The sequence below is a fragment of the Armigeres subalbatus genome, chromosome 1 (genome assembly GCF_024139115.2).
Source record: "Armigeres subalbatus isolate Guangzhou_Male chromosome 1, GZ_Asu_2, whole genome shotgun sequence".
Taxonomy (NCBI): Eukaryota; Metazoa; Arthropoda; class Insecta; order Diptera; family Culicidae; genus Armigeres; species Armigeres subalbatus.
The window spans coordinates 79,618-95,240 of NC_085139.1; the positions used below are offsets into that span (position 1 = coordinate 79,618).

The following is a 15,623-nucleotide window of genomic DNA, read 5'->3' on the forward strand; positions in this document are numbered from 1 at the left end:
TCACGATAATATTAAAATAGGTTTTCCTCATTTGCAAGCCTTCGGCCAAGGCAATGTAAGCTTCTTTCCAATTCAGGAACACATAATGTGTGTGCACAACCCATGAGAATATTAATCTTATTTTACATAGTTTGAAAAGAATCAATTTAACAAAGGATATTAAAATGTTAACTGGTAGTCTTTTGTGTGAAAATACAACATCAAATTGCTATCTACGATCTTGTTCGGATTGTCCAGATTCTTCATCATTGGAAAATACTTTATTCGCTGAGTTTGAAGAAAAATATATTGATCAGTTATCATTTGAGCAATGGGTGACCACGGATAGGTGTGACATAGAAACTATTGTAAAACCTGTAGATGAGTTTGTGTCATATTTTTGCTTGAAATTAGAAAGATTAATCCCTCACGATTTCATTAAAACAGAACAATCCAGCTTTTTACGAAAAATACATTACAAAATGGTGAATTTTTAGTCATTTGTGATTTTTCTGAAAATTACAGCTTTGTATTGCAAGATGAAGTGCAGTCCCATCACTGGAACGTACAACAAGCTACAATTCATCCATTCGTTATTTATTTTAATGGAAGTACGCAAATTGAACACTTAAGTTTTATTATAATTTCCGAAGATTTAAGACACGATTCAGTATCCGTAAACTTGTTCATTGAAAAAATGATTAACTTTTTACGCGTTGATAAGCATAAAGAAGTCAAAAAGATATATTTCATGTCTGATGGAGCAGCGTCGCAGTACAAAAATCGTAAGAATTTTTCGAGCCTATGTCAATTTAAATCAATGTACGGAATTGATGCAGAATGGCATTTTTTGCTACATCACATGGCAAAGGTCCTTGTGATGCTATTGAGGAACAATAAAGCGCATGGCCACAAGAGCAAGTTTAGCCAAAGAACGTGAGCATCCAATTAAAACTGCGAAAGAACTTTTTGATTGGGCAAATCGTAGAAAAGAAAAAGATTTAACCAAATTATCATTTTGTTTTACTACTACTGAAGAGTACGAAATAAGGGCTTCAGAGCTCAGCGAGCAATTTAATAACGCGAAAACGATCCAAGGAACCCAAAAATTTCACTGTTTCATTCCATTGTCGGAAAATAAAATTAAAGCAAAACTATACTCAAACTGTGCTGATAATAATTCAAAAGTGTTCGATATTTTAAAAAATTTGAATAAAAATAATAAAAAATAAGTATTAATAAACTGTTTTCATGATATCATAACCCATACCAAAATTCAAACCCAAAACTCTTAGAGTTTCTATAACAACATTGTGTAACTGCCACATTTAATTTAATACTTAGGATAATATTAATTCATTTTTATTTATTTATACATATAATATTTATACATATAATATACATAATATCGATGAATACATAAATATGGAATATCATACAAACAACTTGTTTAACTCACGCAAGGCCCTTAACAATAAAATCAGCATCAAAACTGCGATTCTTGAAAAAAATACACGGAAATTTTTTTGTTTACTATATGTGAAAATTGTGAAATCTCGCTTAATTTTTCAAAAGGACCTAAGTAACATTTTTTCATGAATTAATTTGAATAGCGCAATCAACAGAAAAACATGAAAGCTTTTGATTGCAGTACTCAAATTAATTTATGAAAAAAATGTTACTTAGGTCCTTTTGAAAAGTTAAGCGAGAAATGTTTGAAATGTCATAACTTTTTTGTTTATTAGTTTACCATCACCAAATTTTTATGGTAGATAGCTAATATAATGGACCGTTTTCCCTAAAAAAATTACGTTCGAAAAAAGATAGGGTTTTGAGATATTTGAGTTTTTGTGACAAAAATGATATTTTTAAAGGCAAAAAAATTTTTTTTACTGTGCACATTTTCTTAAGAATCACCATTTAGTTGTCTAACTTTGCTGAAAAAATCATAACAATCGAACATTCCGTTTTTGCTGTGCAGCTTTTTAAATATTTTTGAACCATTTTCACATACACCCTTTTGAAAAGTTAGTCGTGACTCAATATGAAGATTTGATATCGAAAAATGACGATTTAGATGAAATTGAAAAACTGTGCAAAGTTTCAACTCAATAGAAAATCATGAATTAAAAATTTTCTTAAATTTTGATGCTGTTGCTTGGAATCGCTCAGATATGTCCTGGTATAATACTCAAATTATTCAAGACATTCTATGCAGATTTTTAATGGTGTCAAGCGGATATCACTATCTTTCTAACTATTCAGGAAACCATTGGAATTTCGGAAGGCTAGAGACCACACTAGTAACTTCAAATCGACCAAAAACCTTAAAGGATTATCATATCTCGTAAAGGATTTTCAGAAATCTTCATGAATCTCAAAGAGTATTTATGCCATTATTTGTGGCACTCAGGATTTTGGACTTTTGCGTAGTGAATGCAGAGAGAACAAATGTACATTTTATATTGTGTGGTTTCCCAAGAAACTTTAAGGAATTCAAAAAATGTACTTTCAAGAATATTTCTGACTCATCAAGGACCATTACAGTTTTCAACAAATTTACGAAATACCAGAAAACGGTAAAAAAAATTAGACTTCTTGCGGTGAAAACCTTCAGGCCTCCTTGAATCAATGTTGGATGTCCTGGAATCATAATAAAATCTCGAGAGACTGTTTAAGAAAAAATCTTTTCAAAACCCAGAAATATTTTGGATATTAGGTAAATCCTCTAAATAACTGTGAAAGGAAAGATTCCTTAACTAATTTACAGATTCTTGTTATCTAATAACTGTATCAATATTTAACTTGATATTTAGTATTAAAGTTCTTGTCATAATCATGGGTAGGACAATGCTTCGAGTGTCCCACCCAAGTATTTTCATGCGTAGGACATGTCCTACGTGTCCCACCCACTCCCGGCGCCACTGGTCATCATAATCGGCTCCGCACCTACATAAGTTGCTATCGACAAGGTTTATTCTGTACAGATGTGCGTTTAGTGAATAGTAATTGGACATAAGTCTCGAGAATAGTTGATTCTCGGCCAATCATGATTCGACTATAAAGGAGAGTATAGCTTTTATAATAGAATCAAAATTTATACCCAAGTTATTCCTTTCAAATTCGTTTTTCTCCTGTTTGATAAATCTTTTTATTTGTCCTACCCACGTCTCGGAAGGTGACCGCGCCTCTGATGATGACGTAGTTTGGTTCTGCTCGGAAAATGACGCCTCCAGAGAGCGACTATTGGATACCCTTGTGGCCCGAGGTAAACAACCCTTCAGGGAAGTTCGAGGTGTTTTGGGAGATCGTGATGTAGTCTATATGCAGGCCATCTATGGTTTTCTTTGTTCTCCTGACATCAAAATCTAATACTTTGTTTTTTTTTCTTTCTTCAAATTTTTTTTAAGTCTCTGCCTGTCTGTTCCGTAGAGCTCCGTAGCTCTGGCCATCCGGAAGATGCTCCCAGTCGAACCATTCCTCGAGCACGACGACACACCACATCGTCACTGACGCCAAATAACCGGATGAGCAGCTGACATTCTTTGATTATGATGATTCCCCGATTTCCGAATCCTAATCCCCTTCCATCCCTGAACATTGTAAACCTAACCTCGAGTCACCACGAGTACGTTGGCTTCATCCCCTCTCTTATTAACTTCATAATAAAATGATATTGATTGTACTTATACCAAAGAACCATGGCTCCGTAAACTTATTTTCTTGGTTAATCCAAAGTTTTTGTCTCGATATTTTGATATATATTGTGTGGTGGTGTTCACATTCTGTTACTTGTTGTTTGTTTATTTCGCGCGTTGAAAATGGATTGGGGTATCGTAAATAGTTGTTTTTGAAGGTCAAAATCATTGCGGCGTACTACAAAACTGAGGTTTTGGGGACGGTTTATGCCCCCAGTGGCCCGGTGCTAAGAGATGAGCCCTTCTTCATATTATTATTGGCATTACATCCCCACACTGGGAAAGAGCCGCCTCGCAGCTTAGTGTTCATTAAGCACTTCCACAGTTATTAACTGCGAGGTTTCTAAGCCAGGTTACCATTTTTGCATTCGTATACCATGTGGCTAACACGATGATACTTTTATGCCCAGGGTAGTCGAGACAATTTCCAATCTGAAAATTACCTAGACCGGCACCGGGAATCGAATCCAGCCACCCTCAGCATGGTCTTGCTTTGTAGCCGCGCGTCTTACCGCACGGCTAAGGAGAGAGATGAGCCCTACGTGTTCCAATAGTACGATAACCCTTTATACACGGAAAATGCGATTTAAGCCTAATATGCGGACAATTTCATCGACTTTTTGGACAAAACTTTGCGACCTCCTTGCTTCCCGGTTTTGAACTCTCCTAACTTTTTTGTTTGGTCCTTTATTATGTTAAAGCTGTACGAATACAAGGTAAGTAACGAAGACAAGTTTAAGACGTAATTCTCAAAATCTTAAACGAAATGCCAATGCAGACCGAGCGTGCCGCTTGGGATGGGTTTTAGAAACGTTTGAAGCTCGTGAGAAAGTACATAATAGAGGTCATTCCAAAAGAAATGTTACAAACGTTTCTTATAAACAATCCTTCCAATGAAATTGAACCGGGAAAAGAAATAATTTAATCTCAATTTTAAACACATTTGCCTTTCTCGTATACTAAGTATACGTAAAGGCAATAGGAGACACATAGTGTTATATACCAATCATCTACTCAGCTTGACGAATTGAGGTGATGTCTGTATGTATGTATTTGTGTGTATTTGTGTATGTGGACAAACAATGTGAGACACCCTTTTTGGCACTTCGCATTATCCGATTTACTCGCAACAAGTTGCATTCGACGCGGAATCCTTCCTTATTTTTCGCTGGCCCAATCGGCCATTGGGTTCCGGAGTTAATATTGATTTTTTCCACATTTTTTCCAAAGTCCCATCTTGGAAAAAAAATTTCAAATTCGAAATATTTTTTTTCAATTACTGCGGCAATGCATTTGAATAAACGCAAATAAATGTGAATTGATGGAAATTACTGAATCTATCTTCATAAAGTGCAATTTTGACCTCTCTTATGAGCTTTTGTGTTTTTTTGTTTTATAATATGTACACGAGAAAGGCACCACCACCGCTAGGTGGATTATTCTGGGTTTTTGAAAGTGTGTTCGAACTTATTGAACACCCTGTAGATAAGTGACTGATCAAAGTTACCCCAAATTGAAAAAGAAAAAAAACTCGACAAAATACCTTTTTAAAACAAGTTTAAAATTATCAAATAATCAAGAACAACAACCTTTTACGTTCTACACTAGCAGTACTCATTTTGAAAATATGAAAAAATCTATGATTTCATTTACGGGGGAAATATTTACAAAACAATTTAAAAAATGATCAATGTTCCCTCGGATTACAGTACCAATTGATTTTTACCCTTGGTTAGTTATAGTTTTCTAGGAATCAAACATGGGCGTTTTGGCCAGGTCTTACCCTACTTAGTATACGAGAAAGGTAAAAATGTAGGCTCTCAAACAAATATTGTAAGAATAGCTTGCAAAATTGTAAGGTCTCACACAATATTCGTATAAAAATCTCGTTATTTCGTATAATCCTAGTTTGTTATGATAGATTCTTAATCATAGTTTGAAGAAAATCTTAAAGACACCAATGATGTCTGTTAAAGATTTTTTTTAACTGACCTGTATGTTACCACAACTATGAGCGTTCTTGAATAGTCCCTCCCCTCCCGATATATGTATTACTTAATTGCGTGCCGGGGAAACCCGAACTAGTGAAAGGGTTTCGGATTTAGTAGATCGGGGGGGCATTTTTATGACATCCACACCCACCTCTACACTACCTGAGTCTCCATCCTCAAGGTTAAAACAAAAACAACCGGGATTATGTCGACATCTTCGCGGTATTTTTTATACGAATTTAAAACAGGAAGCACCACGCCCGAGTAGATAATTTACGTTTTCCGGTTTTTGTTGCTAGCCTTCAAAGTCAGTTCAGGTTGTACGCAATCATACACAAAGACAATCGAACGCAACCTACCGATGCGTGGATTGACTTCACCGATGATTTTTTTTCACTAGATCTATTATTATTATTATTATAATCTTTATTAAAGAGGTTTTTAGTCCAAGGCTAGTTCACCTCCGTACATAAAACCACATTCAATGTAGTTTACTCCAGTTAAGATACACACATGCTATTTTATCGCTTAGACAAAACTAATAATTTTTTTTTTTTTGCTTTCCTTCCATTAATGTACAAGGAAAATTAAATGGCTTGTCGCCAAAAAATTGCATATTTTGAAAGATTGGATTAGAGTGAACCATTTGGAATATGATTTGACTTTAATTCTTGTTTTAGACGGACGTTTCAAAATGGTTAAAATGATTTTGCGACATTTATTGAACTGTATCTCCTGTGGGATTCGGGCCTACATGAACAACGAGCTCACCCAGCTCTACGGCAGCACCCAGTATTCAGAAGGGTACGATGGGCAAGGCATGTTGCAAGAATGCCGGACAGTAACACTGCAAAGATGTTGTTCGATTCCAATTCGGCAGGTACGAGACGGCGTGGAGCGCAGCAAGCGTGGTGGGCTGACCAGGTACAAAACGACTTGGCGAGCGTGGGGCGCATTCGAGGATGCAGAGACGCGGCCTCGAACCGTATAGGTATTGTGGCGTCAGATTGTTGATTCAGTGTTATCTGTTTAGATGTAAACTAAATTAGCATTAGCATTAGCATTGAGCAATTCGCACAAATTCGTAGGTGGTACAAGCCCGGATTATTGTATGAGAGTAGCCTCACTTTCATCCGTTACCACAGATATTGATTTGGGACTAATCACTATCTCTTAGATGGAAGCAATGCACTCTTCAATAGTCCAGATCTGTCCTGGCCACGTCCTTGCGAATGCTGAGGAAGAGGAAGGATTGTTGGACACCTACTTAAGATGCAGAGAACTCTGTAACGGTTTGCGTCACGAGTTCAGAATTGATTCAACCTATCTCCAGTTACGCGCCAAGAAAGCAGAATAAAAATACTTGCACGTGGATTAGCATGAGTTCACCTGGCGAGACTACTCAAGGCGAGTCCCCTCGCTAATAGAACAATCCCGAGTCAATCGTACAACAACTGTGTGTTCCAATCGCTTTCGCTAAACCTTGGTAACTTTTAGGGCAAAAACCAGAATTTAATCAAACGTACTAACGATCAATCTTACTCTCTCCTTTCAGTTACCAAGAAAAAAATCTCTTTTTCATTAAAATGTATAATATCGGCTTTTGATCTTAATCTAATCTGATCACCGTATATGCCTTGTAAAGTGCCTTAAAAACAACTTATGCCTTACTTCTACTGCGTGCACGCTTTTTCATTCAAATGGTCCTTTTAAGGTTTAAATTGCGAACGGTTATTATAAAAATAAAAGGTCTGACCTGCTTGTAGACATTCGAGTCTTACGATGTGATATTCGCTCCACAAGCACCTGTGGTCTTTGTGTACGGTTACCCATAGTTCACTTCTCTCCGCCCACTCGACGGTTCATTCGACGAAGATCGGGATACTGAGGGATATCGCTACTAGACCTGTGCGCCGAAGTATTTGTGAACGGCGGCGGCGTAAAGCCATTTTTACACCGGCGGCGGCGGCGCCGGCGGCGTCACGCCGTAAGCAATGTTCGGCGGCGGCGGCGGCGGCGTGAATCGGCGTGAAGAATTTAGAGCTCAGAAAAAAAGTTTCACGCAGCAAGCCATATGATGTTTTTTATTATTTTTTTCATACAATAACTAGCTACAGTCAGACTGATGAGGTGAACATACTAATAGGTGTAACTTGTATGTCCACAGCAAAAGTTTACATCACATCCTCCACTAGGACATTGCCGCATCACAGCACAAAAGTTCATTGGAAAGTATTTAATTTGGATACAAATCCAGAAATTCTTTTGGAAATTCCTCAAGATATTCCTCAGAAAATTCGAAAAAGGAATTCTAAGCATTAATTAAGATGTTCCCTAATGAATTCCTCCAGAACTTCTTCTAAGAATTCCCTTGAAAATTTATTTGGGTATTTCTTCGTAAATTCGTTCCGAAATTTCTTCAAAAGTTCCTTCAGGAATTTCCTTGGAAATTACTTTAGGGATTGTTTCGGAAATTCCTTTACGGAGTTTTTTGGGCTTTAGAAATTCAGAGTTTTTTATGCTTTAGAAATTCATTGGAATTTTTTTTAGTAGTTCCTTTGAAAATTCCTTTAAGAATTCCCTAGAAAATTCCCATGGAAAATCTTTCAAGAACTTCTATAGGAATACCTACGGACACTGATTTAGGAATACAATAGGAAATCTCTTTTGGAAAAAAAAACCTTTGAAATCAGACTTAGGATTTTTTTTCTTAGAAATTCCTTCTGGACTTTGTTTTTGGAATTTCTTATAAAAATTCTTCCAGTAATTCCTCAACAATTTCTTTTGAAACTCTAGGAAGATATTTTTGGAATTCTCTCGAAATTTCCTTCTGGAATTTATTTTGAAGGATTTTTTTCCAAATTTCCTTTAGGAATTCCTTCGGACATTCCTCCTGAAATTCCTTTAGCAATTTTTCCAGAAATTCCTGTAGATCTCCGAAAATTTCTTTTAAAATTCCTTTAAGAACTCTTTCGGGAATCTCTTCTGAAATTCTTTTGAAAAACCTTCGGAAATTTTGTTTGTAAATTCATTCATTTTTTTAAATATTTGTTTACTTGTTATTTTTTTTTAATTTAAAATAAGTTTTACACTCAAATTCCCTCAGGAGTTTCTTCGGAAATTCCTTTAAAAAATCCTCCATATTATGATTCATTCCGGAGATATCCCTGCAGAAATTTTGTATAGTTTACTGAAGGAATTTTCTAAGGACTTCCTGGAGGATGTTCCAAAGGAGTTTCTGAAAAATAAATAAAATGCCTTTCCGGAAGGTTTTCTGACGGAATCCCTGGATGAATATCCATATAAATTCCTGTGGTTTTTCTAAAGAGATTTTCGAAGAAATTCCTGGAGGAACTTCAGACTCAATTCTTGAAAGATTAACTAAAAGAGAACCTGAAGAGATTTTCTAACAGAATTTTAAATGAAAGGATTTTTTAGTGAATGTTTCAAACAAATAGATATTGAAATTTAAATAGAAATTCCTCTGAGAATTTCTTCGAAAATCTGGACAGTAGTAAAACAAACTCAGTTTTGACTCTATAATCAAGACTACATGCCTAGATAAACTCGAAAAATATCGAGATTGTGGATATTCAGATATGCTCAAGAATTTCTTGGGAATTTACTGCAGGAGTACCATCGAAAATTTCTACAGATTTTCTCGAAAATACCTTAAATAATTCCCTAGAAAATATATTCTGGAATTATTTCGGTAAGACATCAATAAACTCATTCTAATATACCTTCAAAAATTCTATCAGGAATTCCATCGGGAATTTCTTCAGGAATTCCTTCAAAAAACGTCCACAAATGAAACTAGCTTTTTCTTTGAAATTTCCTTTAGGAATTGCTTCGGAGCTTCTTAGGACCTTAGGAAATATCTTAAGGAATTCTTCTGGAAATTCTTTTAAAAAAACTTTTAAGATTGATTTTGACAATTCCATCAGGAATTCCTTCAAAAATTCTTTTTGGAATTGGAAATAAAAATTTCTACCCTTGTAGATGGGTACACTCCCCACAGTTGTAATGGATTTGACGCGCCCTTCCTCGAAGAAGCTACCCCTTCGAAAAGCTCAAAAAGGATTGCGAATTTATTTATTAGTCTGTTGGATTACACTGTTGAAAGGAGATCCCGCGGGCTTCGCGTAAGTGTCTCTGCTTATGGGTCTGCCGATGCCGCCTCCGTTTTTGCCCTTCATACAGTAGTGCATTGAAAGCAGAATGGTCTTTAAATTCGACTGTAATATTGGGTGGAGCCGTATGCAGAGCAAGACTCAAGCCAGAATGATGGATAACTGTACATACACACATACTTTTCATTAATAAAGTTAAAAAAAACTCATTTTTCCTTCCAAAATTCTAGGACGAATTTTTAGATATCAGATACAATTTCCAAAGGAATTACCGACATTCTTAAATTCCTTCAAGATTTTTTTTTACATTCCTCCAAGAATTCCTTCTGAATTTTCTCCAGGGATTCCTTCAGAAAATCCTCCAAAAATTACTACGAAGATGGATCCAGAAATTCCTCAAGACTCTAAGCAATTTCTTCAGGTTCATTCCTTCAGAACTTTCTCTAAGACTTCCTTCGAAACCTATTTCAAGAAAACCCAGAAATTTATTTGAGTATTGTTTATCAAAATAAAGTATTGAGTATTTTTTTATTAATCTGTTGGATTACACTGTTGAAAGGAGATTCTCTCTATCTTCGCGTAAGTGTCTTTACTCTGACTCGGATATTCATCTAGTATTTCTTTCGAAATTTTTTTCGCCATTTGCTTCCAAAATTCTAGGACGAAATTTCGGATATCCCCGTACGAATTCCAAGAGAACTCCTAAAGAAATTGCCGACATTCTTAAATTGCTTTAAGAATTTTTTTGGACATTCCAAAATTCCTTCAGAATTTTCTCCAGACAATCATCCACGGGGATAAATCCAAAAATTCCTAAAAAATCTAAGAATTTTCTTCAATTATTCCTTCAGAACTTCCTCCGGGATGCCCTTCGTACATTATTTCAGGAAAACCAAGAAATTTCTTTGGGATTTTTTTATAAAAATAAATTAAACCCGTTTTTTAGAACAATTCTGGTAATTTAAGTACAAGGAGGAGTGAAGGAAATGTTCAATTTGATGGGTCACGGGTCTCATCGTGCTCCAGAAGCCAAGTTACCATTTTTGCATTCGCATATCACGAAGCTATCACAATGATACTCCATGCTCAGGGAATTTAAAAAAAATCCTACCAGACTGGGAATCCAAATTCAACTTTCAACACTATGACTTGTAGCCGCAAATATAAGCACTAGACCAATTAAGATATGTAACATTCAAATCTTTGAAAAGATGATGAACCACCCAATGCCTAGCATTTAACACGCCAATGCCGGTAAAAGTGACAGAGATAAAAACAAATCTGCTAAAGGTATAACAACTTTTTAATCAATGCCTGATAGGTTGCCTTGGTCCGGTAGATGCAAACGCACTACATACTGTGATTTTTGTGTTGGCCAATCATCGGCGTGAAATACGAAGTTCGGCGGCGTGGAGCCAATCGGCGTATGGCGCGCCGCCGACACCTTGACCGGCGTCGGCGTACGTCAATAAGTGTCGGCGGCGGCGGCGTGGCGCGGCGGCGCACAGGTCTAATCGCTACACGCCACGGGCCAGTCGGCTAGGCTCTCAGTGCTGTCAGTTTTCTCGCTCTCCGTTCACTAACAGCGCACACCTCCGCAGTGGGCTGAATCCCGTCAATCCTGGGCTTTTTTCCGAAAACGGTCTTCTTAGCGAAGACGGTTGAGCTGCAACGTACAAGAAAGCTCGTTCTGTTGGACGGCGTTGGTATTAGTGTAAGTGTGGGTCTGGTTACTCGATGCCAATCCTAAATTTCCTCCGAGGCCAACGTCGGTTTATTCGGTGAATGACGTTCGAATAATTCCGAATAGAAGCGTGGATTACCTCCTTTGGCTCAGGGCGCGCGAGAGTCAGAAACGGGCTCGACGACGAGGTGAGCCTACAAGCCGCCGGGCTTCTGATCTGTCTCTAGAGATAGTGTGGCTGATCACTACGCGCTACACTCGCACCTTCACTTGAAGGATGGTGGTGTCCTTCAAAAGAATGGAATACAATAAACGTTCGCATTACATCGTTATCTTCCTATAGATCATCTCAAAGTTCGTTTAATTACCTGCACCTCGTGGGAATAATTGCACAGGCGGTGTTATGGCACAGCCTAATTTTTAAGTTTTCCTAAATCCTCGATTGGACTCGGCTATAATTATCATTATTCAGATTATTATTTACACAATATTACACTAGCTTTCCTGGACTCAAATTTTGCTCTTTGAAAACTTTTCACTCTTGGGCCGATTTAAATTGATTCCACTTCTGTTTCGCAAACTGTAATGGCATTTATTATAATTAATTGAATATATATATTACTTGAAATTCCGTACACGGACTTTTTCGAACGACTTACGATCACGGTTTCACTGGTTTTTACTAGCTTAGGCTTTAATTATCGCAATCACTTCTAATCTGCTCACCGATCGAATTGAATTTCCTTGATCGTCCGAATTTTATCAAAATTTCAAGGCCGACGCAACGCCCCCGTTATAAATCTATTGTCTACGAAACAAAGCCCTCATCAGTTCAAATGGAACCTGATGCAGTTAATCGCTATCAATTTTAGTGATGAGATTTTTACAGCAAAGTTGTTACAGGAAAGATTTGAATTTTTGGCTTAAAAACCCACCAATAGGAGCGTTTATGTTGTTTTAAAAAGATATCGTTTAACTAGCTTAGCGAAAAGTGGGATCTGGTTTTTTTTATTCAACGTGTATATAAATTAAGCTCGATATTCTCTGTAACTTTGTTACAACTCTACGACCTCTCATAGCTGCTACGTGAGTTTTTTTTTTTTTAGTATGGAAGGCTATAACAGTAGGAATCGTTTTGGTATAACGTGAAACACAGAAAGAACTAAGATAGAAATACAAAGTAGGAAAGGGACAAGCCTGGAATTGAACCCATGACCTCCTGCTTATAAGGCAGAAGCGGAAGTCACTAGACCACCGAGATCGTCATCTGTTCAGATGTAAAATAAATAAATAAATATTAAATAAATAAATATCTCCTTACGTTTGGATTTCGGATAGATTCGCATTCAGCGCGTCAAAAAAATCACTTGGGACACATTATTTGGTCTTGAAGACAAAAAAATGATGCTCATAATCTATGCTATGTTGTTACTTTACTCATATGCGTAAGAGCTATAACATATCACTCTAAAATCGAACTGTTTCTACAAGGTTCTGAGTCACTTACGTATACCCCAATCGATCCAGCACGTCGAATTGAAGTGATTAGTCCCAAATCAACGGACTAATGGTATCGGACAGAAGTGATGCTACTCTCATTTGTGCGAATGGCTCAATGCTAATGTCTATTCATTATCTCAGTCAGTAAATATGATGTGCTCGCCGCCGTATGTACTTCTTCTTCTTCTTTGGCATTACGCTCCAACTGGGACACTGCTGCCTCGCAGCTTAGTGGTTCATTAAACAATTCCACAGTTATTAACCGCGAGGTTTCTAATCCAAGTTACCATTTTTGCATTCGTATACCATTAGGTTAACATGATGGTACTTTTCTACCCAGAGAAGTCAAGACTATTTCAAAGCCGAACATTTTCTAGACCGACCGGGAATTGAACCCAGCTAAGGAGGGCCCCTGTATGTATTGCGTCTATTACAAGATGGTTATATAAATCTAGTGAACCACATATCGTATAACAAACTACACATAAAATCGCATTTGAAAACAAAGTCGCATTGAATATCGCGCTTTGTCAGAATATTTTCGATAGAAGTTGTATCAAATATAGTGAATTAACAATACACTCTGGCTGATTTCGAAAGACAACACAGTAGCATCGCGGTGTCACAAAATGCAAGCAATGTAGTGAAAAGACATGTCGAGGGGTGTTCAAACGTATGAAGCAAAATGCAGTATGACATGCCTAAATGATGTGCTATAAATCATTATATGATTCCATTTTGATATCTATATGATAATAATTAAATTTTGAAAAATGTAATTCAAATTGTGAAAAATTGTTAAATTATTGTAATTTTTTCAATTATCACACCCCTTGGCTATCGTTTTCAGACGTTAGTTGCCTTTTGTGACGCAAGATGGTGTGATTGTGCTGTCCGTTGCCTAATATATGGAGATTCTCGAAGTGGACTATTTCAGTTTCAACGACATACAACAGCATCAAGCAGTTTACTAATTAAAAAAAATTACTCAGATTATCTTAGACACAAATCCATTTGACTTCAAGATGACCAGCGTGCAGGGCCGGATTTAGGGGGATCCGGGATGCCCCCGGTCCCCACAAATCTAATGTACCAAGTCCAACATTTTTTGTACATTTTGTGGCCCCCACAAACTGTCGGCCCCGGGCACCCTTCCGGCTAAATTCGGCCCTGCCTTCGTGGTACTCCGGTAGAATATCCACCTGTAGATCCAAAGGTCACAAGTTTGAGACTTGTCGTTGGTAATTTTTTTCCCTTATTATGTCAAATCGTAATACTGTTCATCTGAAGTCAGAGACATCGTATTACAAAACTCGTTTGTACCTCTATCGCCTCCACTTTGGTACCTACGTATATAGCAAATCTGTGCATTATATACGATTAAATTTTCGCGCTTAGTTTCATAGGGGCGTTGCGAATTGCGCTAGTTTGTCGATGATTTAATGGTTTGGTGTGATAAAGGATGATTGTATCTTGCACCAGAATCAATAATTACGGTTATAGCTTTTGAAACAATTGATTTATTTACAAAATATATAATCGATTAAGAGAAATCGATCAATACAGTTACGCCCCTATGAAACTAAGCGCGAGAATTGATTCTTATATAATATCTTATATCAACAGTTATACGTACCAAAATGTTGACTGGGAACTCTCTTACCAAAATAATAAAACATTTTTTTGTTCAAATTGCATACCTGTCTTTCTGTGAGATCCAAGCTGGCAGCTATTTCTATCCTTCTAGGTCTACAAAGGTATTTGTTGAAATGGAACTCCTTTTCTAATTCCAGCAACTGGGTGTTGGTATACGCGGTTCGTAATCGTCTTGGTAATCCATTTTCAGCCACGAATTCAGCTAAAATTAAATGCACACAATTGAAATGATCAATTCTAGACAACAGTAAATACAAGATTATTTGAACAGAAACATATATGAATCATTTGGATAGCAGTCTAGAAATATATAAGAATGGGTGAAGACAAAGGCACTGATATTTAACATATTGCAATTAAATGCACAGATGAAGTAGTTGTTGTCTAAATATGTTTGCCTTTCTCGTACAACAAAGTTGTACTGAGGATTAGGATTACTCCAAAAACGAACTTTTTATAGAAGTCCACGTATCTTCATCGTGACACATTCGCTCTGCCATGGCATGCCAGTGTTGTCCTTCACTTAGTGCCAACTTTCTCAGACTGAGAGAGTCACATTGTATTTTATGTCTCATTTATGTTGTGTGCTGTGAAAATTAGAAACTTCCGTTGCAAACGAACAGTCTTCGCTTTACCCTTTTCGTCTGCTGGAAGTTTCATAAAAACCATACAAAAATGCCGTTTGTACATCCATTTGGTGAACAAGCATTTTGTATTCATTTGCAAGAGCCAATAATACTCGGACGCTGTTCATTTTTGCTACTGCAAATGTTTCACTGTAGTCAAACCCTGGGCATTGTGAACATCCCTTTGCTTCAAGTCTTGCTTTGGAGACCTCGATAAGAGAAACGCGGATAGAAAATGTAACTCTTCCAACACTGCAGCCAATCTTCTTAATTAAAGAACAGCACATGAAAAGGAAGAAACGGTTTATCCAGGTAAAATTTTACATGTCACTATTTAATGTGCTTTAAGTGTGTTT

At 36.8% G+C, this 15,623-nt stretch overlaps 1 protein-coding gene across 3 annotated transcripts in view; it reads right to left on the minus strand.

Moving 5' to 3' along the window:
• LOC134219417 (homeotic protein proboscipedia) overlaps positions 1-15,623 on the minus strand; it is a 100,138-nt gene that overhangs the window by 34,440 nt on the left and 50,075 nt on the right. For all 3 annotated transcript variants that reach the window (XM_062698158.1, XM_062698151.1, XM_062698142.1), the window contains one exon: positions 14,686-14,843. In XM_062698158.1, the coding sequence (XP_062554142.1) occupies positions 14,686-14,843 (158 nt within the window). The remainder of the gene's footprint in view (positions 1-14,685; positions 14,844-15,623) is intronic.